The sequence below is a fragment of the Oryza glaberrima genome, chromosome 2 (assembly GCF_000147395.1).
Source record: "Oryza glaberrima chromosome 2, OglaRS2, whole genome shotgun sequence".
Lineage (NCBI taxonomy): Eukaryota > Viridiplantae > Streptophyta > Magnoliopsida > Poales > Poaceae > Oryza > Oryza glaberrima.
Window position 1 is genome coordinate 17,646,915 of NC_068327.1, and position 13,821 is coordinate 17,660,735.

The 13,821-nt window shown below is 40.8% G+C and overlaps 1 protein-coding gene across 1 annotated transcript; it reads right to left on the reverse strand.

The window, feature by feature from the left end:
• Nucleotides 1-153: 153 nt before the first annotated feature.
• Nucleotides 154-1,959, reverse strand: LOC127762774 (uncharacterized). Its single transcript, XM_052287263.1, has one exon. The coding sequence runs from the start codon at nucleotides 1,466-1,468 to the stop codon at nucleotides 812-814; it is 657 nt and encodes a 218-aa protein (XP_052143223.1). The 5' UTR covers nucleotides 1,469-1,959; the 3' UTR covers nucleotides 154-811.
• Nucleotides 1,960-13,821: the final 11,862 nt, after the last annotated feature.

Below are 13,821 nucleotides of genomic sequence, written 5' to 3' on the forward strand. Positions count from 1 at the left end.
AGTGGATTGATTCTGCTGGCATATGGAATTTGCCCGATTCTGAAACGGACGCATGCCAGATTTTCAGTCCTCCATCTCTCTTGATTCAGTGTGCGTTAGTGCAAAATAATCAAGATATATTTCAGTTTAGAGTTGATGAGATTTGTAATTTTGTAAAACTTAGGCACCGAAAATTTTGTGCGGATATGTTTCTTGTGTAAAGCGTTTCTATCCAAGCCAAGACTTTTTTGTGGTGGGATGCATGTTTGAGTAACCCCTTTACCGACCAAATTCAGTTCTTTTTCCTTAACAGTTAAAGTGTCCAGATTTCTGTAGTGTAAACTGAGTGGTCAAGCAGACGGCGTCTTTTTTACATATCCCTTTTTACAAACACCATCGAATAGAACAAAAATCACAGCCAACACATCCAGAAAGGAATCATTAGAACCATGATCATTCTGCAGAATAGTTAATCCTAATCTTTAAGAATCCTTTGATGTGATCGACTGTATAATACTAGCTCATTAGCTCGGACATCATTTTTGTCATCAGGCTAAAAATGTTCTAAAATCCCATTTAGCACGCGAGAAAAATTCCTAGAAGAATGTGAGCAAGTGTTCTGTGTGAAATTTTGACGTTCCCAAAAAAAAAAAAGTAGTCTGATCTCTTATTCCTTCATTAGGACTCGTGTTGGTACATCAATTCTCCTCTAAAACGAAAGAGCATGAGTACATACATATAGTTCCATCGTCACTTATTCTAATTACGCCCTCAGACTCTGCCTTAGTACCATGCAAATTCTCACTAAATCGATGGCTTAGTTTAAATTAAATTAGCTCCTGTCGAGCATCTCGCAGAGCCTCTTGAAGGACTCGAGCTTCTGCAGCTTCATCTGCTCGTGGAACCTCCGGATGAACACGTCGGCGACGTGGTCGATTTCGTCCTCCAGCCTGAACTCCGCGCCGCCGCCTGCCTCCGCCGCGGCCGCGCCGCGCGCCAGCTCGATCACCGACTGCTGCTGCTGCTGCTTCCCACCCACTTCTTGCTCCTCCTCCGCCTCCGCCTCGCCGCCGCCGCCGTAGACGTCCCTGTCCATGGCGAAGCTCGGCAGGCTGCTGAGCAGCACGACGGCACTCCTCTCCTGCTCCACCACGAAGCTCGGCAGGCTATGCAGCACGGCGGCCTTCCTGTAACCGCCGCCGCCGACAAGGTGGATGCCACTCAGGTGCTGCTGCTGCTCGCCGCCATAGCTCTCGCCGCCGCCGCCGTACTCGCCATGGCTGCTGCCGCCGCCGCCGCCGCTGCTGACGATGGCGTGGATCTTCCTGTTGATGGCGCTGAGGAGGAGCTTCTTGTTGCGGAGGATGCCCAAGACGATGAGGCGCGTCCTCACGGCGCTCGTCTTGGCGCGCACCGCCGCCGACCTCGCCTTCACCGCCGCCACGATGGCCGACAAGAGACCCTTCAAGAACCTGGACGCCTTCTTCATCTTCTAAACCAAAATGAACAATGAACCACCAATTGAATGCAGCTCAGATCAATTTACTTGGCACAAAATCACACAATTATGTTGATGATATTGTGCACTAATAATCTCCAATAGTGGGTTATAGCTGTGGCTAGCAATGTACTGCATGCATGCAATGGAGATATATGTGTTTTGGCATGGAGTTTGTTTTGTAGGGTTGCATGGGTAAATATAGGGGTGATGGCTTCTATCTTCTTCTTCTTCCATGAAGCTTCACCATCACATGGATGGAAAAAGTTGCATATGGTAGCTGGCTAGCAGAATTATGGGCACTGAGAGAAAAGGAGAGGAGAGGAGGATTACAGGGAAGAGGAAAAAGTAACTTATTACTACATCAAAAGGCTGGTGAAAGATGAAAGCAAAAGTGATCTATAGCAAAGGAGGATCTATCTAATGCTTAATTGGCAAAAATGACTAAAGTGTGGCACCAACATCAATGCAACATCATCTCTAAAAGTTTATGATGGCTGTGAGTTGTGCCATGGTCCCAATTATAGGTTGCATGTCTCATTGCATGCATGGCTAGCTCTCGTGCAAAAGTTTGTACTGAGCTATTCATGGATTGGCATGTTTCTTTTGATGTTTTGTGGGAAAAATATCTTGTGCTTGTAGAGAGTTTGCAACTTGCAACTGTACTAGATTGAGGTTGCTCCCCTTGAGTGATTGCTTTGTTTCTTGTCATTGGGTTCGATACTTTTGTGCTATTCAAAGACTATTTGTTTCCATGTTCACCAGTGGCGCCATATTGAAATGTATGTATGATTCAGCTTAATTGCATTGTTCTTCAGTGGAGGACTGGGTGATAAAATTAATAGCCCCTGAATCTTAGCAAGTGCTAGTTTTATTTACAACACTGTTTGTGCCAGATGATAGTGGCGGAAGCACACCCTCTCCAACCCGAAATTGTTACTTCCATATATATCGATTTAAATGATTTCCCACTAAATTTTTCAATTCTGTTGAAACCCTTGGTTTTAAATGGAGAAAGTTTAATTAGGGTGTTCTCAAAACAACTGGTTCAAACTTTCAACTGAGGGTGTGTTTAGTTTCACGTCGAAATTGGAAGTTTGACTAAAATTGAAAGTTTGAAGAAAAAAGTTGGAAGTTTATATGTGTAGGAAAGTTTTGATGCGATGGAAAAGTTGGAAGTTTGAAGAAAAAGTTGGGAACTAAACCAAGCCTAAAGCATCAATCTGTAGTAATTTTTTTGAAGCTCTAATGTGGAAATTAACTTTTTTTTTAGATAATAATGTGGAAATTAACTAAGAGCTTCAAGGCCCTTTTTGGATCAACATGGATTTTCGGATGATCTTTACAAGAACTGAACTAAATCCTATGAAAATCTTGTAAGTTCTTACGTTCCAACGGATCGAGTTTCATGAATAATTTGAGTCTTTCAACCTGGAATTGAAGATTAGGCTGAGCTCGTAGGCCTGATACATTCAAGCAGGCACTCTTTGCCATCAGAGATTCAGAGTTTAATGACGCCCATGCCTAGGCTCTAGAAAATTTTTGGATCTACCACTAATTGCACAAGAGATATAGAAATGGGATGCCAAATAAGACATGTTCACCCAATAACACGCGCCACACTAGTCTAGCATGTGATACTCTCTCGTCGTGACACATTCTCCTTCCATATATAATACTTAACATCAATATAAATGTGAGAAATGATAGAATGACTTACATTGTGAAACGGAGGGAGTATGTTGAAAAATTGAGTTACACTAGCATATAATTGGTGTTACATTGATGACAGAATCCATTATATGCCATTGAGTTTGTCATAAATCTGAATTTACCATCGACTTTGTCATGTTATACAATGAGCCATCGACTTTTGCTTAACTTTTACAAATTACATCAATGCCCGGTTAGCCTCTATTAGTATTTTATAATTTTATCCAAATGATTAAAATGCCCTTGGGAATAAAAAAAACTCCAAAATTTGGACAAAAATTCTGAAATATCATACTTTTAATTTTTGGCCAAATTTTGGATATTTACAATCTTATGTTTATAATATGATATTTTGGAATTTTTGTCCAAATTTTGAAAGTTTTCGTCCTAGGGGTATTTTGGTCATTTGGGTATATAAGTACTAACGGAGACTAACCGGACGACGATGGTAAATGTAGAAGTTAAATAAAAGTTGATGGCATATCATAGAGCGTGATAAAGTCAGAGGCAAATTGTAAACCTGTGACAAACTAATGTATTGAATTGAGCTAGTTTTAATATAAGGAGGTGTTACCTATATAGGATATGTATTCTTATTCAATATTTGCCAAAAGGAAATGTCATTTAAGGGATAAAAACTCATTGAGCACCTCCCTCACAGAAGAAAACATAACACCATTTCCAGCTGAAAGAACGCAACTATATGATTTGGGTAAGTTTATCTATCACAAAAATAAATAAAGTAAAGTTCCCTCCCTCAAAATTCAAATTAACAAATTCTCATGATAGAACCAGTGCACCCCTGATTATTCCATTAACTCATCATAGCCAAACCTAAGGGAATCTCAGCAGGTACACTTTTTGGAAGCCTTCGCCACTAAGGTTCAATTGGCCCTTCATCAGACAGACAGTGCAGAGTGACCATCTGCATTTTGCTGGCTGTGCCTTAGGGTACAGTCCACATAGTGCCCTGCAACTGTGTTCTTGAGGGACCAATGCCACCATGCACCCAAAGACCTATCACACCAAAATGTAGGCCAAATCCTGCTCCTTCCCTTTTTCCCTTCTGTCTTTACTCCGTAAATTTTTTTTAAAAAAACAACAGAAAGAGAATGGATTATTATATTGTCAGTGAATAACTTGAGATCCTAAACGGATGATCAAAAGCAAGGGAGGTAGTAGTAGTACTAGGTAGGTCAGAAGGGGCTAATATATTGTTTAGTTTAGCTAGCAGATAATTAACGATTGGCATGAAATACTCGTACCAGATAGGAAGGTACGTATTCTCTCTTTGTTGTTTGCCGTACGAGCTGAGCTTTGCCGACTTGTGACGGCGGCCCGGCCTTCCTCCTTTCTGCTGCTTTTGTGCGGATCAGCTGGCAATTGTCTTCTTCTGATGCATCTTCATCATCTTCTTCTTCTTCTTAGGGGGAGGGATGATGCATCTTTCTGGAAGACCTGTTCTGATACATTCCGTCGGGAGCACCATTGATTCGATCTTACAATTGCGTGTTGCTGTTCCTTAATTGCAGAAGGGCTAATTTTCTTAGGGTTAATTAGATCCATGCCATTACAAATTTGGTTTATTTGAATTCGTGCAAATTTGGTTTATTCAGAAAAATACCATTTCAATTTGTTTATTCATAGCCGTGCCACTGAAATTTTACAAAATTAGAACCGTGCCACTGCCATCACGTTTTCCATCCATCTCCTTTCTTTTCCATCTTCTTCATTCTTTCTCCCATCTTCTTCCCTCCTCAGGCACCATGAAGTTTTGCTCTGATTCGTCAGGCGGTGATGAGCCCCGTGCTTCGATTGCTGGTGATGGCGGCTCCGACGAGCCAGCCAAGAGGCAGTGGACTGATCCGTCCTCTAATTCGAGCCAGGGTGAGGCCTCCTCTTCCTTGCTAGGGGTGAAAACAGGTCAGGTTCAGTCGGATCTCACCCTTCCCATATCCTAACCCATATTTTATAATCGGAATAGAGCCGGACATGGGTAGTATCGAATATAGATATAAACTCAGGTAATGTCGGGCCAAAATACGGAACGAATACGTACCAAAATGGATACGTACACTATCGGTTACGAATATTTATTTGGATATCAAGTCAAAGCAACAATCTTATATATCACATAGACAATAACCATTTAACAATTCCATATATCCATAATACAATTGTATTAGGCTATTATGACCTTAGAAAATAAATATGGTACAATACATCATAGTAGAACCAATAAATAGTACCAAAAAGTGCCTCACAAAAATATAATATGGGTAATATCTGTATAATTATCCAGGTAATACCCGGATTTTTTACCGGATAATCTGTATCCGTCGGATACGATGTTCCCGAACCCGATCTCGTATCCGCCAAAAAAGACCCGTATTCAGACCCGATGTCCGAGAAAAGTCTTGGGTATCCGAATTTGTCTCGAAATAATGTGGCCGGGCGGGCGGGCGGGAAATACCCACCCTATTTTCACCCCCATTACTTATAGCCGCCATCGCAACAACAACAGCAGCAAGAGTAGCCTCCGGAGGATGCAGGAGAGGGTGAGCAACCGAGGGTTCTGGGATCTTGGGGAGGACCTGGTGTTCGAGGTGCTACGATGAGCGGAGGTGCGGATGCTAGCGGCCATGGTGTGTGTGAGCTGGTGGTGGCGGTAGCTCGTGGAGGACGAGCGGCTCTAGGAGTCCATGCGCGTGCGGGAGTGGGCGGACCTTGGCTTTTCCAAGCAGCAGCTCCGGGGCCGTTGTGCTCTCCCTCAGTGGATTCCGCCGGCTTCACGCTGTCTACATCCACCCCCTTGCAGCAACGCAGCGCCGGTGTGCCTAGGAAATAGGGGAGGCGGCAGTAGCCAGTGAGGTTGGGCCGGGACCAGGTTCAGCTCTCGCTGTCGCTATGCCTAGGCAATAGGGGAGGCGACAGCCACTGGTGAGGAAGGGCGCAGCTAGCGGCGGAGGGAAGAAGATGGGAGAAAGAAGGAAGAAGACGGAAAAGGAAGGGGATAGATGGAAAATGTGATGGAAGTGGCACGGTTCTAATTTTGTAAAATACAAATGACATGGCTACGATAATGACATTTTTCTGAATAGGCAAATTTGTAATGGCATAATCCAATTAACCCATTTTCTTATGGTTATAAGTCAAAATTTAAGTTATATAACTCGATTTTGAATTTGATTTTTTTTTTGCATTTTTTAAGCCGCTAAGGACACAAATATATAGGTTTTACTCATAAATATTTTTTATTTGCTAATAAGAGATTCGAATAAGTATACGAATAAGCGAAATAATGGGACTTGGAAATAAAGGACGTTCACTTTAGTACCTTTGGAATTCGTCTAAAATCAAACCATAATAAACTTTGAAACAAGACAACGCATTGATCAAACTATTATAGTTTCATAAAACTATAGATTGAAGAATGAGTATCACAAAACTATAGATTTAATACTAAAATTTACACGAAACTACGGATTTAAGTTATTGTATCATAAAACTACATATTTTGTAACTTTGTAAAAATAATAGTGCTATGGATTCTAAACTCTAAACTCTGTACTTCTTAACTTTATCACTAAATTTGTAATTTTATGATACAATGTCTTAAATATATAGTTTTATGATAAATGTGGTGTTAAATCTGTAGTTTTATGATTTGTTTTATCAAAATATATGTAGTTTTGTGAAATGTATTTAAGACTAACATTACCACACAAGTATCACATTATAAAAATGGACCCTAAATCTAGTTGATGGTTGAATGGTGAACGGTTATATTTAGTTTTCAGAAGTTTGATGAAAGTTCAGGGCTACAAATTGAGAAATTTTACCCTTTTTTATCGACAAGTGACTGACTCTGCAAATTGTAAACGATAAATGTAAATGCGATTGAACAAATGTTCTTTTCCTTTTTTTTATCGCAGCCGTTAGGTCCATTTTTAACCATACCATTTGTTGGCATAGTTGTCAAAAATATGTCTACGTTTAGTTTATGGCCAAACTTTAGTAAATACATTAAAAAATCCTGCTAAAATTTTTGCAATATTATCAACTTGCTAAAATTTTGGCAATACCAACAAAATTTGATAAGGTTTATTTTAATTACAATCTAAACATACCCTTTATAAAAAAAACCATCCCCCACCTGAAAGGGCCTTCGTTAAGACCACTCTGTAGAATATAGAAAGTTGTTTTGCCAGCTACTATTCAATTATTTATGAGATTCCTAAGGATAGTTTGGGCAATTAGTATGATGACATTTGTCCAAATGATTTTTTTATTAGTCTTGCAAAATGAGGAGGGGGGGGGGTGTTTGTAAGATGGTATTTTGTATAACTTAAGTTTATCGATAGCAATTTGTAGGATCAGATAGTTATCAATGACAAAACATAAAATTTCTCTCCATTTCTATGAGGATATGAAATTTTGGAGTCGGCAATCATGGGATTTTTTACCCAATTTGATTTTTTGTGTCAGATACTCCCTCCGTCAACTAAAACAGTCAGGATTTGATTCCTTTTTAAACTGGTAATGTATGATAGTCAGCCTTGTGCGTTAGTTTTGGATTAAGTTTCCTCTGAAAAAGGATGGATTAAGTTTTAGATTTTGGTGGCATACTTTTTAAACCGCTAAACAGTGAGTTTCGTGTAAAAACTTTCTATATGAAAGCTGTTCTAAAAAATCAGATTAATCCATTTTTTAAGTTTGTAATAATTAAAACTTAATTAATCACACGTTATTACCACCTCGCTTTACGTGAAACACTTAATATTCATCCTCATCTTCATCTTCGGGAGATTCAAACACCACCCTAGATTCCTTCCATCTCAGGTGTAGAGATGGACTTACATTGCAGTATCCTCCGTTAGTCCGTTTCATAATAACTGACACTAAGTCACTATTTCTTTTCGAACCTTAATCACTCAATTTATTTTTAATATTTACAAACGATAAAAATGATACCATATGTTATTAAAGTAGGGTATGCCCTAAATACAAGTAAAATATTTGTTCGCTTTGGGCTAACAATTTAAGGGCAATTAATTATCAAAATTTAAATGAAAAAGTCAAAATTACCCGTTATTAAGAAACGGAGAGAGTAGCTTTATTTTGCATATGGAGCTAGATCTCTCTCTACATCTTACTCTTAGGCTTGGATTCAGATCTTGGCGCTAGGTCTCACTCTACATCCTATTTTTCTTTTCCTTTTCTCTTAGCTAATGTGAGACTTCGTACCATTTTCATTTCTCTTGTCTAAAAACTTCGTGTTGCTTCATTTTCACTCTTTTTAGAGACGGAGAGAAAACTAACTCTGTTTCTGAGTGTTCATCCTGTAAGGTTTAGAAGCAGCTTTTAATTTAAGCGAAGGGACTACCTATACATTTGTCGATAAATTTTCTCCTAAAAATTTGATAGATATAATTACAGTACAATCATAGTGTAATTACACTGTAACTTGTATGTAATTACAGTGTAACTAATATGTAACTACAGTGTAACTTGTATGTAAGTTTCACGTAATTTTAAATTATTAGATCTATTATAAAGATTTGTTTTGGTGAGGAAGAAAAAAATCACAGTACACACATATCTGAAAAAAATTGTTCCCACAACCTTTATTTTACCAAAATAATATGTTATGGAGAGATTTTTGAAAGTTACATACAAGTTATATTATAGTTACAGTGTAATTACATGCAAGTTACAGTGTAATTACATTACGGTTGTACTGTAATTACATCTGTCAAATTTTTGGGGGAAAATTTGTTGACAAATATATAGAAAAATTGTAAGCGAATTCTATATATGGGGCCATGAATCCACGGAAGGTACCATGAATCTGTTCCTCGCTTGATGGATCTATGCATGTGGGCTACTGATCAAAGCTCCTGCTCTGCTCTTAATTTTCTTTTGTCACCTGCACATGGGAGCACCCAAGGCATGTCTCAGTTTGCCGCTAGAGAATGTTTAGATTCGCGGTCGATTTCGCCGCTGAGCTTTTCGGCCTCTTTTCGTCCCTGAGAACGACAGGTGGTGCCTGTCGATTGTCGATCGATCGATCGCTTTGTCAACAGTTTTGGTTGGTGCCTGCATCATTACATGCATCTTTGCGTTTTTATTTGCAATAAAAGGATTGATCCAAAACCGACGAAAACCTTCCTCCGGTTTCGTGGTTATCGACCTAATCGATGGGTACGCTAAATGGGTAAAAAGTTCAACGAGATTCGGTGGGTTTGATAAACTTTGGTAAAAATTGAGAAAGCTCGGGAATAGCCGCAGTTATCATTCCAATCAGTTTTTCTGTTTTTCGGTGAGTGACAGACTGACAGCGATACGAACAGTTGTGGGCTGGTTGTTGTAGTGATGGGCCTGGGCTGTTTATGGAGTAGGCCTGGCTTGGCCCAACCGTTGTTGATCCCTGGGCTATCCAGAGTTGCATCAGGAAGGATGTTCGGGAAGGAAAACCAGGAATAAGTTCACTTTAGGTCCCTCAAATTTGTCGCCAAGTCTGAAATTCATCCCTGAACCGAATACTAGGTATAACACACCCCCCAACTTACAATACCGTGTTAACTTTGATCCCTTGATAGTACAGTGACTAGTTTTGGCTGACGTGGGGAGCGCACTTGGACCCCATATATTAGCAGCCAACTCTTCTCTCTCCTAAAGTGAACTTGGTAGCGAGCAAGTGGTTGTAGCTTGGTGCAGCGGTGTTGCAAGCAAAGCAAGGTGAGCAGAGCAGAGGAGCACGCGAACAGCGAATTGAATCCCCGTGTTGGAGCCGCCGGCGGTTATGAGGGTGGCCATCATCCCCTTTGTGTCAGCTGCGAAAGGCCCATCCTCGCTGTCCGCGTGCGCCACCTCCGTAGCTATGTGTCCATCTCCTTCTCTCCCTTCTCCAGCGGAGGCAGGGCTGGTTTGGTGGTGGTGGCGGCGGCGGTGACGATGAAGATAACTTCGGTGCTACCACTACTACAGCGGCCTACATCCCCTCTCTCTCCTCCATTCCCCATCTCTGATTCAGCGATTCCCCATCTCCCCTCTCTCTCCTCCATTCCCCATCGCTATCGGGGGAAGGGGCGGAAGCGACGACGTGGCGGCGAGCATGAGCGACGGGCATAGCTCTAACGCACAGCTGAGCACGAGCGCTCAGCTTAGCCGACCAAGCAACCTTCTCTGCTCCTTCCTCCCCGTAGGCACCGCTGCTGCTACGGTTCATCATCATCACATCCCTTCTCCCCACTATGCATCAATCTCTTTGAGCTCTCCTCTGTCTACCATGTCCAGCCAATCCCTATTGCCAGGCAATCTCCTCTACCGGTAACCCTCTTCCTTTCTCCTCTCACCACATCACTGCCTCAACCCACCGAATCTAATTTTCCTATCTCCCCTCTCTTATAGCCACTGTCACAGGCTACCACCGCCATTCCACTTTGCTACTAGAGCTGAGCTCTTTCCATCGCCATTCCAGTCATCTCCCGTACTCCCTTTACCGGTTGCTGCTCTACTCATGTGAGCCATGCCCGGGAACACCCTCCGCTACTGCCGTCGAGGCCTTCCATCCACTTGAGCACCGACGCCCCTTGTCGCTCCTATTCCTCTCCTATATCGCCTAGCACACTCAAAGGAAGAGAGAAGAATCGGATATGGAGATAGAGGGGAGGTTGGAGGAAGAATAGATGGCCCTGACATGTGGGGCCCACTCGCCACGTCAGCCAAAACTGGCCACTATATTGCCAAGAGACCAAAGTTGACACGATATTGTGAGTTGTGGGATGGACTATACCTGTTATTTCAGTTTAGGGAAGAAATTCAGACTTGGCGACAAATTGAGAGACTAAAGTAAACTTATTCCGGAAAACCAAAACCTAAGTTTTGAGTTCAAAAACTAGGCAACTAGGCTTCTGTATAACATGCTAATCATGGACTAGTCCAATATCTAGCACGTTTATTTAAGCTAAGCATTTGGCTGCGGGTTCCATGGACCAAAGCAGGAAGCCTATGGAGTAATACCTTCATCTCAAAATACACGTTATAGGTTGGACACGGGTATTAAAAAAGCATGTCGACTTGAATGGAATAAGGTTGTGATTGATTGAGAAGAGAATATAGGTGGAGAATTTGTTATACTTTAGGACAAATTTTAAATGCTACAAATTGTTATATTTAGAATGGAAAGAGTATTATTTTGGTCGCAACACTTCTAATTAAGAACCTAAGACTATTATCTCAAAACTCAAAAACTTTATATCAAACCCTTGAACTTTCGAATCAAAGTTCTTCTACTCAAAATTTCAAAAGTTTTCTACCCATAACTTGTGTGGAGCTCACCATCATGTCTGTATCCAAGGAACAAGGAGGTGCATGCCATTTGTCAATGTCCCTGGGATGAGGCAAGGGGCTCATCAGCGAGGAGGAAGATGAGGACATTGATGTCTCTAGAGGTAGAAAAAATAAGGGATCTAGGCTCGTCGGCACCTTTCCATGGAGGATGAAAATATGTAGGGGAAGTGACATGACGGGAAAGATGAAGATCAAGGGGTTCCCGAGCTTATCGACATCTCGCTAGAAAGGAGGAACATGGGGGTAGGAGGAGTGGCGGGGCTCGCTAGCGGCTGGCGTTGAGGCTAGTAGGAGGGAGGGGGAGTGGTGCTCATCAAGTGCGTGGTGGCTTGAAGGAACTGATGTGAAGCAGCAATGGTGGGAAATTAATCTAGAGATCCAATGGATGGGATAAAGACTAAGCCTACATTTAGATCAGATTCTTGACTGGGTTACTTCCATCGTTTTCCGTGAGCACACTCCCCAAACAGCTAAGCATTGCGTTTTACTGAAAGAATTTCTATATAGAAGTTTTTTGAATAAAAACCAAATAAAGCCATCTTTCTGGTGTATGATTAATTAATACACTAATATTTGTCTCGTTTTACATGCCAAACTCTGGGCGTTACGAACGAAGCCTAAATATATGAGATAAGATGTTTGCTACCTTGGTCACTCGTGAGCATTCATCAATTAGTTTCCCTTACAGTTATATGCAGGGGCGGATCCAACGTGGGTGCGGGGGGACTCGAGTCCCCCTACACCCACAAGACCCATGGATACCCTCCGGAGCACCCCTTCAATTTTTTCACCATGAATGATAAACTAAAGGTTCCTAGATGGCTGGAGGTTGAAGAAACTGTGTAATTGAGCCCCCTAATTTTTTGTTTCTGGATCTGCCCCTGGTTATATGTGAGTAATCATAGTTTTTTCTTTCTTTCTTTTTGGAATTAGGAGCTTCATTCTCAGTCGAATTAAGTAGGATCTTAGACTAGGCAATCACACATTCGTTGTTTGTTGCTACCAGCGCCCATATCTAGACTCTAGCCCCGAATACATATTCAGCACACATTTATGTGCTGCCATATATTTGCAAGAGTAGCAACTGTAATCAATATCGAAACAATTAAACAAGTTCTATACTTCACCCAGGAATGAATATATGCTGAATATACGTCTGTCCGATGGGAATGAGAAAAAAAATTCAATAGATCACCTTGTCAAACCCATGCTCGCATGCCATATGAACACCATCTCAAACTGCTATAGCCTCAGCAATAGCAGACGATACTAGCAGCCATTTGTTATATATTCTGAACATGCCCCGATCATCTCTAATGGCCGTAATGAAGCTCCAAAATGACCATCTTCGACAAAGGCACCATCGACATTAATATTTACAGCGTTATTATGAGTTAGAAGTTTATAGCTCCATTTTCTGCAACATTCTCTCCATGACATTAATCTCCAAATGATGCCCATTGAACGGTCGCGGTGATACTCTTCAGAATTTCTCGATGGCGTATAGAATTCGTCGCATTCCATATTGACCATATTTCCACACATTTGTCACCAGTTGTTCTTCTTGGACCAGGTTAATTACCAACAACCAGATCTTGTGCCCATGTATGCGAGATTCCTATCGCGCGCAGACGCGCTAGCTAGCTAAGTCGCGAGCGTTTTCGGCCCATATCCTCGTGCGCGGCCCACTAACTACAATCTCCTTTTTCTTTTTTTCCGCAACGAAGTACGCAGGACTCCGATTTTTTCCCTGCGCAGGACTTGAAGAAAAAATCGTATACGTAATTAGTTATCGATAATTATGGTATATTAAGCTAACCTTTCTTTTTTTTTTCTCAGCACAAAAAAATTGAAAATCTACAACTTTCAATGTAAATTTTGAAAACTTTTAAGTCGAATTTTGAACTTTTAAGTTAAATTTTGAAAACTTTCATCTCCAATTTAAAAAAATTCAACCCGAATTTGAAAACTTTCGACCTAAATTTAAAAAAATTTCAACTCGAATATTCAAATCTTTTGACTAGAATTTCAAAAACTTTCAACTCGAATTTAAAACTTTCAACTCAGATTTGAAAACTTTCAACTCAAATTTAAAACTTTCAATTCAGATTTGAAAACTTTCAAGTCAAATTATAAAACTTTTAACTTAAAATTTAAAAACTTTCAACTCAAATTTGAAAACTTTCAAATCAAAATTAAAAACTTTAAGTTATATATTTGTAAAGAGGTGTGCGAAATATTGAAAAAAAATCGGAAAAGAAACGGCGAAAAAGAAA

Excerpts from the sequence above, each read along its gene's own strand:
- LOC127762774 (XM_052287263.1), bottom strand. The coding sequence starts at position 1,468 with ATGAAGAAGGCGTCCAGGTTCTTGAAGGGTCTCTTGTCGGCCATCGTG.